Raw genomic sequence first — 17,419 nt, 5'->3', positions numbered from 1 at the left:
GAATTCCAAACCCCGGGCCCAGCGCTGACAGCGCGCCCGTTTTGCCTTTGAAGCCACCGGCGTGGCCACAATGGGCCTCCCTGGGATGTGCAGGTGTGGAACAGTGGCGAGCCGGTCTAACGAAGGGACGGAGGGGACCGTTTATAGTACAAGCGTTTAACCTCATACTGACTGGCCAGGCTGGAGCGGAGCCCTGTTAATAGGGAACTGACAGACAGGCTGACAGGCTAGTCAGCTTGCTAACATGGTGCCACGAGTGGGCTAGTTAACACTGGGAATTTAGACCTGTTTTAGTAAGTGACATGACGCCTAGGTTATGGGGTGCATCAGCAATGGAGAGTCATGTTCTGCCCCGTGGCTTGATACACACACCAGTGGACAGCTCAACTGTGGCATTGTGAGGCATCAGGAAATGGCACTGAGAGCAATGATGAGTCAGAGGCTCAAAGCAGTGGGTGGAGTTGGATTTAATTCCCGAGTCATCATTCAGAGGCTAGTCATATAGTCCTATTGCAGCTGTGGCCCAAATGGTGGGTAGCGGCCAATTAACTACTGGGCTGCGACTGAAGCCTGGGTTGTGTGTGGCTTAAAAACATCACTTGTTTCTCAGAGACTTAAGAGGTTACAGAGGCAAAATGCTTCAGGTGGGGTCATTAGTCCTACCAATATGTACAGTGTTGTGAAAAAATATTTGCCCCTTTCCTAATTTTCTCTACTTTTCCATCTTTTTTATACTGAATGTTATCAAATCTTCAACCAAAACCTAGTATTAGATCAGGGGTGTCAAACTCATTTTAGCTCAGGGGCCACATGGAGGAAAATCTATTCCCAAGTGGGCCGGACCGGAAAAATCATGGTATATATAACTTAAAAACAACAACTTCAGATTGTTTTCTTTGTTTTAATACGATCAACATACAACATAAAGCTGGAGCCTGAGGACAGTGTGTCCAAAATAGTACAAGCACAACATCACTATTAATCATAAAACACGTCAAGTTTATTTGAAAATTCTAAAGAAAAAGAACACACAAACACACAATGCCTCAGTGATTAACAGAACTGTTTCACAGATCACAGAACTATATCAGGGTGTCATTTCTCAGGCAGAAATGTAGATAAAAATAATGAAATCCTGTTCCCCAAACAAGTGCAAGAACCACAGAGTCAAGAATAGGTTAAATATACAAATAAAATAAAATAAAAACAATAGCACATCAACATAAACACATATAAACATAAAGCTGGAGCCTGAGGACAGTGTCCAAAAGCACAACATCACTATTAATCATAAAACACCTCAAGTTATTTGAAAGTTCTGAGGACAAAGAACACACAATGCCTCAGTGATTCACAGAAGTATATCACAGATCTATATCAGGGTCATTTCTCAGGCAGAAATGTAGATAAAAATAATGAAATCCTGTTCCCCAAACAAGCACAAGAACCACAGAGTCAAGAATAGGTTAAATATACAAATAAAATAAAATCAATTAAAAACAATAGCACATCAACATAAAAACATATAAACATAAAGCTGAAAGCGATGCTCAAACTCCCGTAACAGTCCCGTTATTTTATCTTTGAACCGCTTCATGTCTGCCACATGTTGGGTCGCGCACACATTTTTCAGACAGGGGAAGTGAGCTGCATCACCACCGGCAAGTTGCGTCTCCCACAATGACAGCTTCAACTTGAAAGAACGAATGCTGTCATAATACTGCGTGACAACTGTTGCGCCCTTGCAGCTGTTTGTTCAAGTTATTCAGGTGCTCTGTAACATCCACCATAAATGCAAGGTCCTGCATCCATTCTGCGGAATGAAATTCTAACACTGGTTTGCCCTTTTCTTCCATGAACTGTTCAATTTCTTCTCGTAAATCAAATAAACGCCTCAGCACAGCACCTCGGCTTAACCATCTTACCTCAGTGTGGTATGGCAGGCCATAGATGTGGTCTTTCTCTCTGAGAAGGCTGTCAAACTGACGGTGATTCAGGCTTCTGGATCGGATGAAATTAACAGTTTGGATGACCACCTTCATGACGTTATCCATCTTTAATGACTTGCAACACAAAGCCTCCTGGTGCAAAATACAGTGAAAAGTCAAAAAATCACGTCCTCCATTTGCAGATTGCACTTTTTCTCTGAACTTTGTCACAACGCCTGCTTTTTTCCAGATCATTTAGGGCGCACCATCTGTAGCCAGGCTGACAGCGCGGGACCAGTCCACTCCGACCCTGTCCAGCGCGCCGACGAGTGCGGTAAAAATATCAGCTGCTGTCGTTGTATCTGTCATCGGCACCAACTCCACGAACTCCTCGGTGACGGTCAATGTGTCATCAACTCCGCAGATGAAAATGGCCAGTTGTGCAACATCTGTAATGTCCGTGCTTTTATCAATTGCAACCGAAAACGCAATAAATGACTTTACTTTTTGCTTCAACTGGCTGTCCAAATCCACTGAAAGATCGGAAATCCTGTCTGCAACTGTGTTTCTTGTCAGGCTGATATTTGCAAAAGCCTGCCGCTTTTCAGGGCACACAATCTCCGCTGCCTTCATCATGCATGTTTTTACAAATTCACCCTCACTAAATGGTTTTGAAGCCACTGCGATTTCATTAGCAATGAGGTAGCTAGCTTTCACTGCAGCGTCACTGATGTCTCGGCTGTGAGTAAACACAGACTGCTGTTTCTTCAGACCCGCCAACAGTTCATTCACCTTCCCTCATCTCCGCTGTCCTTGAAAGTTGTCATATTTGTCGGCATGAAGACTCACATAGTGGCGACGAAGGTTATATTCTTTCAGCACTGCAACATGCTCTGAACACACCAAACATACAGCTTTCCCATTCAATTCCGTGAATAAATAGGATGACCATTTTTCTTGGAACACTCTGCACTCTGCGTCCACTTTTCTCTTTTTTGACAGAGACATATTGGGGCAATGAGGGTGCCAAAGCACATAATGTTAAAAGTAGAAGCCGTAATAAATATCGCGGGCAAAACAAAGTAGCTCATTGGCTGCACGTGCTTGACCTACTTGCTCTGCCCCGGTATAAAACAGTTTGCTTGCTTAACACAATTGCGCCATCCAGTGGACGCAATTGGAACAGCAGTTTATTTTATTGAAAAATTGCAGCGCATTTTTATACTTTACAAATTTCTTTATTTTTTATTTTTTTTATCATCTCGCGGGCCGGATTAAACCCGTTTGCGGGCCTGATCCGGCCCGCGGGCCGTACGTTTGACACCCCTGTATTAGATAAAGGGAACCTGAGTGAACAATTACATACTTATTTCATACAAAGTTATGCAACACCCAATGCCCCTGTGTGAAAAAGTTATACTTTTGAATCATCTGTCCATAGGACATTCTTCTAAAAGTCTTGATGATCATCCAGGTGCTTTTTTTGTGGTCAACTTTTTGGATGACATGGGTCCCATTATGCCTAGCGAAAACCAAACACTGCATTCCACAGTAAGAACCTCATACCACCGGTCAAGCATGGTAGTGTGATGATTTGGGAATGTTTTGCTGCCTCAGGACGACTTGCCTTAATAGAAGGAACCATGAATTCGGCTGTGTATCAGAATTCTACTTGAGAATGTCAGGACATCCGTCTGTGAGCTGAAGCAACACACACAATCAAGTCTACATGAAAATGGCTAGAAATCTACAAATATGGAGTTTTGGAATGGCCTAATCAAAGCCCAGACCTAATCCCAATTGAGATGTTGTGGCAGGACTTGAAACGAGCAGTTCATGCTCAAAAACCCACAAATGTCGCGAGTTAAAGCAGTTCTGCATGCAAGAGTGGGCCAAAATTCCTCCACAGCAATGTGAGAGACTGATCAATGACTACAGGAAGCATTTGATTGCAGTCATTGCAGTTAAAGGTGGCACAACCAGTTACTGAGTGTAAGGGGGCAATTACTTTTTCACACAGGGGAATTGGGTGTTGCATAACTTTGTTAAATAAAATAAGTATCAATGTTTGTTATTTGTAAACTCAGGTTCCCTTTATCTAATATTAGGTTTTGGTTGAAGTTCTGATAACATTCAGTATCAAAAACATGCAAAAATAGACCAAATCAGAACGGGGACAAATACTTTCACAGCACTGCACATAACTACCTCAATTACCTCCTACCCATGCACATAGACTTGGTACTGGTACCCCGTGTATATAGCCAAGTTATCATTACTCATTGTGCATTTATTCCTTGTGTTATTATCTTTCCGTTTCTCTCTCTGCATTGTTGGCAAGGGCCCATAAGTAAGCATTTCACTGTTAATACAACACAATATTATTTGATTCATGGGCTCATGGCACAATACAGTCCAAATGGGTGCTGCCATGGTAGGGCAGTCCCACAAGAGAACCAAATTGCATGGATACTTTTCTACCCTACTTTCTCAATCTCCACAACAAGGCTGGAAGTGAGGAGTAAATTAACAAAAAGGCAGCTGGTAAAATGCCTAATGTAATTCAAATGGTTCCTTTTCACTTTTATCATAGGCTAGCGTTTCCCTCAAGTAAAAAATATGCCAGAGATAATTCCAACAGGGTCAATGGAGGTAACTTCAGCAAACATATTTCCCCACAAAACCTGATAGGAGAGGGCCCTATAAAATCTGTGTTGCGGAAAACACAGAAGGAATCAGGGAATTAAAACGGAATTCAACAACATAAAACATCTATTGAACTTAGTAGGAAATCAACTAAATGTGTTGAACTTATTAGAACATTTATAAATTTTCCCAAGTTAATCATAAAGACATTAACAAAACGCATCAGTGATTCGTAATTTCCTGCAACTTTCTGAAACGGCACACGAATGCACCGTCTGTGTATGTACAGTTTGCCCACTGACAAAGAAATGATCAGTCTATAATTTTAATGGTAGGTTTAATTGAACAGTGAGAGACAGAATAACAACAACAAATATCCAGAAAAATGCATGTCAAAAATGTTATAAATTGATTTGCATTTTAATGAGGGAAATAAGTATTTGACCCCTCTGCAAAACATGACTTAGTACTTGGTGGCAAAACCCTTGTTGGCAATCACAGTGGTCAGACGTTTCTTGTAGTTGGCCACCAGGTTTGCACACATCTCAGGAGGGATTTTGTCCCACTCCTCTTTGCAGATCTTCTCCAAGTCATTAAGGTTTCGAGGCTGACGTTTGGCAACTCGAACCTTCAGCTCCCTCCACAGATTTTCTATGGGATTAAGGTCTGGAGACTGGCTAGGCCACTCCAGGACCTTAATGTGCTTCTTCTTGAGCCACTCCTTTGTTGCCTTGGCCGTGTGTTTTGGGTCATTGTCATGCTGGAATACCCATACACGACCCATTTTCAATGCCCTGGCTGAGGGAAGGAGGTTCTCACCCAAGATTTGATGGTACATGGCCCCGTCCATCGTCCCTTTGATGCGGTGAAGTTGTCCTGTCCACTTAGCAGAAAAACACCCCCAAAGCATAATGTTTCCACCTCCATGTTTGACGGTGGGGATGGTGTTCTTGGGGTCATAGGCAGCATTCCTCCTCCTCCAAACACAGCGAGTTGAGTTGATGCCAAAGAGCTCGATTTTGGTCTCATCTGACCACAACACTTTCACCCAGTTCTCCTCTGAATCATTCAGATGTTCATTGGAAAACTTCAGACGGGCCTGTATATGTGCTTTCTTGAGCAGGGGGACCTTGCGGGCGCTGCAGGATTTCAGTCCTTCACGGCGTACTGTGTTACCAATTGTTTTCTTGGTGACTATGGTCCCAGCTGCCTTGAGATCATTGACAAGATCCTCCCGTGTAGTTCTGGGCTGATTCCTCACCGTTCTCATGATCATTGCAACTCCATGAGGTGAGATCTTGCATGGAGCCCCAAGCCAAGGGAGATTGACAGGTCTTATGTGTTTCTTCCATTTGCGAATAATCGCAACAACTGTTGTCACCTTCTCACCAAGCTGCTTGGCGATGGTCTTGTAGCCCATTCCAGCCTTGTGTAGGTCTACAATCTTGTCCCTGACATCGTTGGAGAGCTCTTTGTTCTTGGCCATGGTGGAGAGTTTGGAATCTGATTGATTGATTGCTTCTGTGGACAGGTGTCTTTTATACAGGTAACAAGCTGAGATTAGGAGCACTCCCTTTAAGAGTGTGCTCCCAATCTCAGCTCGTTACCTGTATAAAAGACACCTGGGAGCCAGAAGTCTTTCTGATTGAGAGGGGGTCAAATACTTATTTCCGTCATTAAAATGCAAATCAATGTATAACATTTTTGACATGCGTTTTTCTGGATTTTTTTGTTGCTATTCTGTCTCTCACTGTTCAAATAAACCTACCATTAAAATTATAGACTGATCATTTCTTTGTCAGTGGGCAAACGTACAAAATCAGCAGGGGATCAAATACTTTTTTCCCCACACTGTATGTGCAGTGCGCGAGTATGTCTACACTTTATATTTCAGTTAGCAATGATGCTAATGATAACCTTCTTCTGGAAGCAATGGAAAGGCTTTCCCAAAAACCTTCTCAATGAAATGTTAACTAAAGTAGCCTATGCCTACCTGGCAGAATTATATAAATGATAATGATTATTTTCATCAATCCAATGACCATTTGTTTTGCAAACTCTGCAAACACGAGCGCTACAGTAACATTGCTAACCAAACAACCGTGTCTTTCTGGTGCGCACTTGAATTAAAGGCTAACTAAACCCCAAAATCCCAATTTCTTCTATTTTTCTCTGACCTCAAAAGTGGTCTCCTGTTGTGGTTTAAGCATTGTTGTGGACTTAGAAAAACAACGAAGTTGGATGTTCTATACATACACACAGTACTAGTCAAAAGTTTGGACACACCTACTCATTCAAGGGTTTTTCTTTATTTTTTACATTGTAGAATAATAGTGAAGACATCAAAACTATGAAATAACACATATGGAATCATGTTACACACTTTTTGGGTTACTACAAATCAAAATATATTTTATATTTGAGATTCTTCAAAGTAGCCACCCTTTGCCTTGATGAAAGCTTTGCACATGCTTGGCATTCTCTCAACCAGCTTCACCAGAAATACTTTTCCAAAAGTCTTGAAGGAGTTCCCGCATATGCTGGCCATGGGATGGCGTATTGCTGTAGAATGCTGTGGTAGCCATGCTGGTTAAGTGTGCCTTGAATTCTAAATAAATCACAGACAGTGTCACCAGCTAAGCACCCCCACACCATAACCCCTCTTCCATGCTTCACGGTGGGAAATACACATGTGGAGATCATCCGTTCACCCACACCGCGTCTCACCAAGACACGGCGGTTGAACCAAAAATCTCCAATTTGGACTCCAGACATATTTCCACCGGTCTAATGTCGATTGCTCAGGTTTCTTGGCCCAAGCAAGTCTTGTCTTCTTATTGGTGTCCTTTAGTAGTGGTTTCTTTGCAGCAATTCGACCATGAAGGCCTGATTCACACAGTCCCCTCTGAACAGTTTATGTTGAGATGTGTCTGTTACTTGAACTCTGTGCAGTATTTATTTGGGCTGCAATTTCTGAGGCTGGTAACTCTAATGAACATATCCTCTGCAGCAGAGGTAACTCCGGGTCTTCCATTCCTGTCGCGGTCCTCATGAGAGCCAGTTTCATTATAGCGCTTTATGGTTTTTGCGACTGCACTTGAAGAAACTTTCAAAGTTCTTGAAATTTTCCAGATTGACTGACCATGTCTTAACGTAATGATGGACTGTCTTTTCTCTTTGCTTATTAGAGCTGTTCTTGCCATAATATGGACTTGGTATTTTACCAAATAGGGCTATGTTCTGTATACCTTGTCACAACACAATTGATTGGCTCAAACGCATTAAGATGGAAAGATATTGAACAAATTAACTTTTAAGAAAGAATGCCAAGAGTGTGCAAAGCTGTCAAAGGCAAAGGGTGGCTACTTTGAAGAATCTCAAATATAAAATACATTTTAATTTGTTTAACACTTTTTGGGTTACTACATGATTCCATGTGTTCTTTCATAGTTTTGATGTCTTCACTATTATTCTACAATGTAGAAAATATCGTTTGGGAAAAATATACTTTCTATTTTATTCAGCTATGTTAAATTGCATTGTTATTACTATAATATAAAATAATGCCATGGGAATTATAAGCAAATATTGCCTGCTAAATGTTAATAAACTGGTGTAGCCCACAGCTATGTGGCATATCCAGATCAGGGACTAACATAAGGACGACTCAGAATATGATATTCTGTTAATCTGAAATAGGCTAGCTACATTTTCTTCATATCATAATGTTTCTTTAGACCTGCCTAAAAGGAGTTATTGTGATGTGTAGGCTATATTAAATGGATTTAGACTTTTTAAAATATATATATATATGTTCCAAAAGGTCCACATCAGTGTCTTTCAGGCTATGCGAGGAAGCCAGAGATGCTAAACATGTTTATGTTAATTAACGGTCAATTACGGTGAGACCGGGCAGTTATTTGCATGACAATCACCAGCTGGCAATTTCATGACCACACAGCCCTATCCATGACAAACTGCATGGGACTAAAGAGGAGTGCCAACAATATATGGACTACTTATACTAGAAGACACCTCACTGTGTGACACAGAACAACTTCACTGACAGACAGTTTGCCTTGGGACTAGAGTGTGAATTTCTAAATCCACATCTGGGATTTTCCATTGTTTGATTCTGGAAATTGTCCTCTTCAAGCAAGAATATTTAGCAAAATTACATTTGAACTTACTCTACCGTTTGTCTGCGTGGTTGGTTCTTTTGCAGGTAGGAATTTGAGACAATATATCCCAAGGAAAGTATTATTAAACCAACTTTTCAAAGCACTGGTAGTGCATTCAGATTTCTTTCAATCGAATCAAGCGCACAGGATGTAAGTAACGCATGCATACTTGAACTCATGCACGTGTTTACATGGTTTTGCGCATGCCTCAGGTGATAGAAATCAGAATGCACTACCAGCGCTTTGACGAAGTTGGTTTAATTATACTACCCTATGGATATCGTACTATCCAGGTCTGTGCCCAAAAAGTTTGAGCTTCTACTGCTAAAAATCCACCTTTCCAGAAATAAGTCTCTCACTGTTGCCGCTTGCTACAGACCCCCCTCAGCACCGAGCTGTGCCCTGGACACCATATGTGAACTGATTGCCCCCCCAGCTATCCTCAGAGTTCGTACTGCTTGGTGACCTAAACTGGGATATGCTTAACACCCCGGCCAACCTACAATCCAAACTAGATGCCCTCAATCTCACACAAATTATCAACGAACCTACCAGGTACAACCCTAAATCTGTAATAATAATAATAATAATAAGCCATTTAGCAGACGCTTTTATCCAAAGCGACTTACAATCATGCGTGCATACATTTTTTGTGTATGGGTGGCCTGTAAACATGGGCACCCTCATAGATATCATCCTGACAAATTTACCCTCTAAATACACAGCTGTATTCAACCAGGATCTCAGCGATCACTGCCTTATTGCCTGCGTCCGTAATGGGTCCGCGATCAAACGACCACCCCTCATCACTGTCAAACGCTCCCTAAAACAATTTAGCGAGCAGGTCTTTCTAATTGACCTGGCCCGGGTATCCTGGATGGATATTGACCTCATTCCGTCAGTAGAGGATGCCTGGTTGTTCTTTAAAAGTGCTTTCCTCTCAATCTTAAATAAGCATGCCCCATTCAAAAAATTCAGAACTAAGAACAGATATAGCCCCTGGTTCTCCTCAGACTTGACTGCCCTTGACCAGCACAAAAACATCCTGTGGCGTACTGCATTAGCGTCCAACAGCCCCCGCGATATGCAACTTTTTAGGGAAGTCAGGAACCAATATACACAATCAGTTAGGAAAGCAAAGGCTAGCTTTTTCAAACAGAAATTTGCATCCTGTAGCACTAACTCCAAAAAGTTTTCGGACACCGTAAAGTCCATAAAAATAAGAGCACCTCCTCCCAACTGCCCACTGCATTGAGGCTAGGAAACACTGTCACCACCGATAAATCTAAAATAATCGAGAATTTCAACAAGCATTTTGCTACGGCTGGCCATGCTTTCCACCTGGCTACCACTACCCCGGCCACCAGCTCTGCACCCTCCGCTGCAACTTGCCCATGCCCCCCCGCTTCTCCTTCACACAAATTCAGACAGCTGATGTTCTGAAAGAGTTAAAATATCTGGACCCCTACAAATCTGCTGGGCTAAACAATCTGGACCCTTTCTTTCTAAAATTAGCCGCCGAAATTGTCGCAACCCCTATTACTAGCCTGTTCAACCTCTCTTTCGTAACGTCTGAGATCCCCAGAGATTGGAAAGCTGCCACGGTCATCCCCCTCTTCAAAGATCCTAACTGTTACAGGCCTATATCCATCCTGCCCTGCCTTTCGAAAGTATTTGAAAGCCAAGTTAACAAACAGATCACCGACCATTTCGAATCACACCGTACCTTCTCCGCTATGCAATCCAGTTTCCGAGCTGGTCATGGGTGCACCTAAGCCACGCTCAAGGTCCTAAAATATATTATAAACGCGATCGATAAAAAGACAGTACTGCGCCGTCTTCATCGACCTGGCCAAGGCTTTCGACTCTGTCAACCACCACATTCTTATTGGCAGACTAAATAGCCTTGGTTTCTCTAATGACTGCCTCGCCTGGTTCACCAACTACTTCTCAGATAGAGTTCAATGTGTCAAATCGGAGGGCCTGTTGTCTGGACCTCTGGCCATCTCTATGGGCGTGCCACAGGGTTCAATTCTCGGGCCGACTATTCTCTGTGTATATCAATGCTGTCGCTCTTGCTGCTGGTGAAGCTCGGCTCCACCTCTATGCGGACGACACCATTTTGTATACATCTGGCCCTTCATTGGACACTGTGTTAACAAACCTCCAAACGAGCTTCAATGCCATACAACACTCCTTCCGTAGCCTCCAACTGCTCTTAAACACTAGTAAAACTAAATGCATGCTCTTCAACCGAACGCTGCTTGCACCCGCCCACCCGACTAGAATCACTACTCTCGGCGGGTCTGACCTAGAGTATGTGGACAACTACAAATACCTAGGTGTCTGGTTAGACTGTAAACTCTCCTTCCAGACTCACATTAAGCATCTCCAATCAGAAGTTAGATCTAGAATCGGCTTCCTATTTCGCAACAAAGCCTCCTTCACTCATGCTGCCAAACATGCCCTCGTAAAACTGACTATCCTACCGATCATTGACTTCGCAATGTCATTTACAAAATAGCCTCCAACACCCTACTCAGCAAATTGGATGTAGTCTATCACGGTGCCATCCGTTTTGTCACCAAAGTCCCATATACTACCCACCATTGTGACCTGTACGCTCTTGTTGGCTGGCCCTCACTACATATTCGTCGCCAAACCCACTGGCTCCAGGTCATCTATAAATCACTGCTAGGCAATTCCCCGTCTTATCTTAGCTCACTGGTCACCATAGCAACACCCACCCGTAGTATGCGCTCCAGCAGGTATATCTCACTGGTCATCCCCAAAGCCAACACCTCCTTTGGCCGACATTCCTTCCAGTTCTCTGCTGCCAATGACTGAAACAAACTGCAAAAATATCTGAAGCTGGTATCTCCCTCACTAACTTTAAACATCAGTTGTCAGAGCAGCTTACCGATCACTGCACCTGTACACAGCCTTTCTGAAATTAGCCCACCCAACTACCTCATCCCCATATTGTTATTTATTTTTGCTAATTTGCACCCCAGTATCTCTATTTGCACATCTATCATTCCAGTATTATACGAAATTGTAACTATTTTGCACTATGGCCTATTTATTGCCTTACCTCCATAACTTACTACATTCGCACACACTGTATATATATTTTCTGTTGCATTTTTGACTTTATGTTTTGTTTACCCCATATGTAACTCTGTGTTGTTGTTTTTATCGCGCTGCTTTGCTTTATCTTGGCCACGTCGCAGTTGTAAATGAGAACTTGTTCTCAACTGGCTTACCTGGTTAAATAAAGGTGAAATAAATACAAAAAAATATATATATATTGTCTCAAATTCCTACTCGCAAGAGGACCAACCACAGAGACGACCTGTAGAGTACATTCAAATGTAATTTTATTCAACAGTCCAGCTTGTAGAGGCCCTGAGAGCACCATTTCCAGAAACAAACACTGAAAAATCTTAGACTGCGTCTAATTCCAAAGCAAACAGACAGTATATGCCTTGTTGTAAAAAATATATATTTCCATATCCACTAGCATGAAATGTATGTTAGGCCACAGCAAAAATGTGTGGAATTCACTGAATGGATGGAGCATGCCAAAGACCGCCTAGTAAACACAGCATTACAACATTGGACGAGTTCCTTTAGCATGGCCCGGTGTACCGGGTGCGCGGAGTTTACACATTTTAGACCATTCCAATGGTCCTTCATATATAGATACCCACCACCTGGGGCACCGGGCCATGCAAAACGAACTCGCCCACTGAGATCATGTGACAGCAACCAGCCAGCACGCGCCCAGGAGCACGCATGTTACTGGCTACAACTCTTCCGTGCTAATCACTGCACACAAAGCAAATGATTGCAATTAGTTTTCCATATAGACACATTTAGTTGCAATCACCACACATGAAGAATACTACATTAATGCGCAAATACAATGACTGCCAATGAGCTGTTATCAGCTTTGTCTACATTTGCATTCTTCACATCCACCCCGTATTACTGAAATAGTCAATTACCGCAATCAAAGTGCTGTTTCTGCTTTGCTCTGGCGTTCCACCATCCCCTAGGTCTGCGTTGCTGCCCCCGGTCCCTGATCCTCTCTGCGCCGACTGGTCTGAGGTTGGCTGTGGCTGGCGGTGCTTACTCGACCGTTTGGCCTTGGTTTGCAGACACCGTTGGTGCAGTGCAAAGGTCTGCTGCCGTTCCATCTCCAGCCGCTCCATAGCTGTGTTGTCGTAGCGGTTCTCGCAGCTGGTGTGATGCCTCCTGAAGAGCTCGATTCGACGGCGGAGTCGCTCCATCACCGCACTGTGTCGCGGCACTACAAAATCCGCCATCATCAATAAAGAGTGTGTTTTTAAACTCTGGACTCAGGTTTCGACAGTCCGGATAAAATGCTTGACGTGTTCCTTTTTAGTGTGGGCGTCTATACCCCCTACCCTTTTAGAGAATCAACTAAGGTTACTGCTTCCATAGAGTCTACCTTTGTCTTGCTAATGTTGGCCTTTAGTCTCACAACACTAGCCAGAAGAAAACGGACGTAAAATACGATTGAGACAATATTGTTCTACTGCCTAGCTAGCTAGCAAGGTATAAAGTGCACCTTATGTCGCATCGTGAAAAAATAGTATTGCAATAACTGGCTAGCAAAAGGCCCCAGCATTGGCTAGCTAGCCAAATTCGCAAAAACAAAGTAAAGTATCTTGAATAGACGAGTTCAATTCATTTGATCGCAGATAAGCATGACATATGAGCGAATAACGTAGCTAACTACAGTAGTTAGTTGGTCACTAAAATGCTATTCAATCAATGGGTCTCCATAACATTCCTCTGGTCAAACATATCCAAAGTTTGAGTAAGAAAAGCCTTTAACTTGTACGTCAGCTTCTAACTAGTTAAACGGGACTGTATTAGTGAGAACAAATATACAATTGCAGTAGTTTACATTAGTAAACAATAAATGTATTAAAATCTCGCTGACTACTTACCCAACTTCACCGAGCTGGTTAGCTTGCTGGCTAAAGCTAACTTCGTCTACAACAAACACTCCTGTCTCATGGTGAAAGTTAGCTAGTTAGCTAACTTAGCTAAAGCAAGTGACGCTCAGTTCGTTTCTACTAAACTAGTTAGCTAACTAGCAAAATGGATATGGAAAATAACTTCTGCTAGCTAGGCAGGATAAAACGTCAAGTTACCGATGACCATCAGCCTAGAAAACACTAAAACGTTAGCTCGCTAATAACAAAAGTAGTTACGTCGCAACTTGACTAGCTAGCTAAAGTAATGTTGCCTGTGTTCTGCCTGGCTAACAGCTGATCCTCAGCGTAGATCGCAGTAATGTGAATTGATAGCTAGCAGACACTGCAACAAGATACGGATGTAGCTAGCTAGCTTGATAGCCTGCTAGCTAGCTAACTATAACAAAAGCATGATACCCAGACTACTTTCACAAATAATTATCACAAGTAGTCCATATAGAACACACACAACCCGACTCCGAAGCAGTTAGGTCGACTGCAAAACAAAAAAAAACTAATTGCGACAACAAACAATCAAACTGCCACTCTTTGCTATTTCTATTGTTTTGCAATGGACAGCCAGATCTTCGTCGCCATTTTGGAACAAGTTTTTTCTCTCTCCTTTTTTCCCTAACCTTTGCTTTGCTTCACCGAAACCAAGAGGCGTCACCACCAGACAGCCGCGTCGCTGTCCCCACCATAGAAGTAGGAATGGTCCCCACCTCATTTAATGATTGACAGTGAAAACAAGCAATAGAGACCATTTGCATTAATTTACAGTAAAATGTGTAACAGTGTGTCCTTTGACAATTTATGCCAAGTATGGAACAGCCACAGTGTCAGAATTCAAGTGAGCTCAACTAATGAATACACACTCCTTGTTGGAAGAATGTGATGTGACTGATAAGTAACTACAACTTTCTATCAAATCTATTTTATAAAGCAATTTTTAGATCAGCAGTTGTCACAAAGTGTTATCTACATTTTCTACACTTTAAACAAAAGGTACCTAAAAGGTACTGTTACTATTGTTTTGTCACTGCATTACTGTTTTTATTGTCCGGCAAGAAATGTTATCACATGATACGTATAGTTTGAAATAATTTCTGTATAGCTTCAAATCATGTCATTTGAGCACCACAGTCGGTTCAGAGATTATACATTGTTGATAGGCGTTGACAAGACCGATTACCACGTCCCCAAGAGAGTTAGCTTTCTTGGAGCAGTGGTAACAGGTCTGTCTCCAGCCATCAGGATGCAGTTTGCGGCTCACCTCGGAGCCCCAAAATCGCTATATTGGTGTCAGAAGTTGGATGGCACCTGTGAGGCATGTACATGTGAGGGACTTCATTAAGAGAAGTGTCAGTGAGGAATTGCTCTCCGGAAAGGAGGGTATAATGTAGCTAGTTTTGGTTAGCATGACGTTTGCCTACAGACTTGGAGATTAGGGCTCAAAACCTCCAAGCGGTGTTGCACTGTCACCGTTCGCTACATTGGTGTAAGAAGTGGGATGGAATGATGCCATCGGAAGCAATGGCGGACGTGCCTGGATCCTGAAAGATGGTCACGGTAGCTATGTGTAAATGTTGTGGACTGCATTAGCTCCTGTGTTTTTGTTGGTGGCCCACTCTTTGATGGTACCTATGCACATCTGACAATGTGCTGCTGTGACATAGCCTATATGTAAGACTAGAGCTGTCCTGTGCCATGTAAAAACTTTCCCAGTGTGAACAAGTTCTCAATCGTTCTGATTGTGACCTGAAATGAGCCGCATCAAACCGCCATTGATCTGCCTGGGCCATAATATCTGCTCTGTAGAATGTCCATTGATACCCAATGGTGGAACAAGTACCCAATTGTCATACTTGAGTCATTTTCTATTAAGGTTTCTTTACTAAAAGTAAAGGTGAAAGTCACCCAGTAAAATACTACTTGAGCAATAGTCTAAAAGTATTTGGTTTTAAATATACTTCAGTATCAAAAGTAAATGTAATTGCTAAAATATACTTAAGTATCAAAAGTAAAAGTATAAATCATTTAAAATTCCTTATTTTAAGCAAACCAGATGGCACAATTTTTTTTAAATGTATGGATAACCAGGGGCACACTCCAACATTCAGACGCCATTTACAAATAAAGCATTTGTGTTTAGTAAGTCAGCCAGATCAGAGGGAGTAGAGATGACCAGGGATGTTCTCTTGATAAGTGTGTGAATTGGACCATTTCCCTGTCCTGCTAAGCATTCAAAATGTAAGGAGTACTTTTGAGTGTCAGGGAAAATGTATGGAGTAAAAGGTAAATCATTTTCTTTAGGAATGTAGTTAAGTATAAATAGTAAAGTACAGATACTAAATAAAACGACTTAAGTACTTTACACCACTGTTGATACCATCCTGCACTGCATGCATAATCAGTGTAGGAATTCCAATAGGTGTTACCCATGTTTCTACAACTTTCTATGAGCCACACACACAAACGAGTAAGCTAGATACAGTGCATTCGGAAAGTATTCAGACCCCTTGACTTTTCCACATTTTGTTACGTTACAGCCTTATTCTGGTCCTCTGTAGCTCAGCTGGTAGAGCATGGCGCTTGTAACGCCAAGGTAGTGGGTTCAATCCCCGGGACCACCCATACACAAACATGTATGCACGCATGACTGTAAGTCGCTTTGGATAAAAGCGTCTGCTAAATGGCATAATTATTATTTATTATAAAATTGATTAAATTAAACAATTTCCTCAATCTACACACAATACCCAATAATGACAAAGCGAAAACTGTTTTTTAGAGAACAAATTTATAAATTTAAAAAAAAAAAAAACTGAAATACCTTATTTACGTAAGTATTCAGACCCTTTGTTATGAGACTCGAAATTGAGCTCAGGTGCATCCTGTTTCCATTGATCATCCTTGATGTTTCTGCTACTTGATTGGAGTCCACCTGTGGTAGATTAAATTGATTGGACATGATTTGGAAAGGCACACGCCTGTCTATATAAGGTCCCACAGTTGACAGTGCATACCAGAGCAAAAACCAAGCCATGAGGTCGAAGGAATTGTCCGTAGAACTCCGAGACAGGATCGTGTCGAGGCACAGATCTGGGGAAGGATACCAAAACATTTGTGCAGCATTGAAGGTCCCCAAGAACACAGTGACCTCCATCATTCTTAAATGGAAGAAGTTTGGAACCACCAAGACTCTTCCTAGAGCTGGCCGCCCAGCCGAACTGAGCAATCGGGGGAGAAGGGCCTTGGTTAGGGAGGTGACCAAAAATCCTGAGGAGATGGGAGAACCTTCCAGAAGGACAACCATCTCTGCAGCACTCCACCAATCAGGACTTTATGGTAGAGTGGCCAGACAGAAGCCACTCCTCAGTAAAAGGCACATTACAGCCCGCTTGGAGTTTGCCAAAAGGCAGCTAAAGGACTCTGACCATGAGAAACAAGATTCTCTGGTCTGATGAAACCAAGATTGAATTATTTGGTCTGAATGCAAAGCGTCACGTCTGGAGGAAACCTGTTACCATCCCTACAGTGAAGCATGGTGGTGGCAGCATCATCCTGTGGGGATGTTTTTCAGCGGCAGGGACTGGGAGACTAGTCAGGATCGAGGGAAAGATGAACAGAGCAAAGTACAGAGAGATCCTTA

The 17,419-nt window shown here is 42.4% G+C and overlaps 1 protein-coding gene across 3 annotated transcripts in view; it reads right to left on the bottom strand.

The window, feature by feature from the left end:
* Positions 1 to 14,409, bottom strand: part of maml1 (mastermind-like transcriptional coactivator 1) — a 39,848-nt gene extending 25,439 nt beyond the window's left edge. For 2 of the 3 annotated variants that reach the window (XM_041840947.2, XM_041840957.2), the window contains exon 1: positions 12,766 to 14,409. In XM_041840947.2, coding sequence (XP_041696881.2) covers positions 12,766 to 13,089 — 324 coding nt within the window. In that variant the 5' untranslated portion in view covers positions 13,090 to 14,409. The remainder of the gene's footprint in view (positions 1 to 12,765) is intronic. The other variant, XM_041840963.2, reaches the window with a different exon arrangement.
* Between the last annotated feature and the right edge of the window lie 3,010 nt (positions 14,410 to 17,419).

This window comes from Coregonus clupeaformis, chromosome 2, assembly GCF_020615455.1.
Source record: "Coregonus clupeaformis isolate EN_2021a chromosome 2, ASM2061545v1, whole genome shotgun sequence".
NCBI lineage: Eukaryota > Metazoa > Chordata > Actinopteri > Salmoniformes > Salmonidae > Coregonus > Coregonus clupeaformis.
This window is presented reverse-complemented; position numbering and strand designations above follow the sequence as displayed.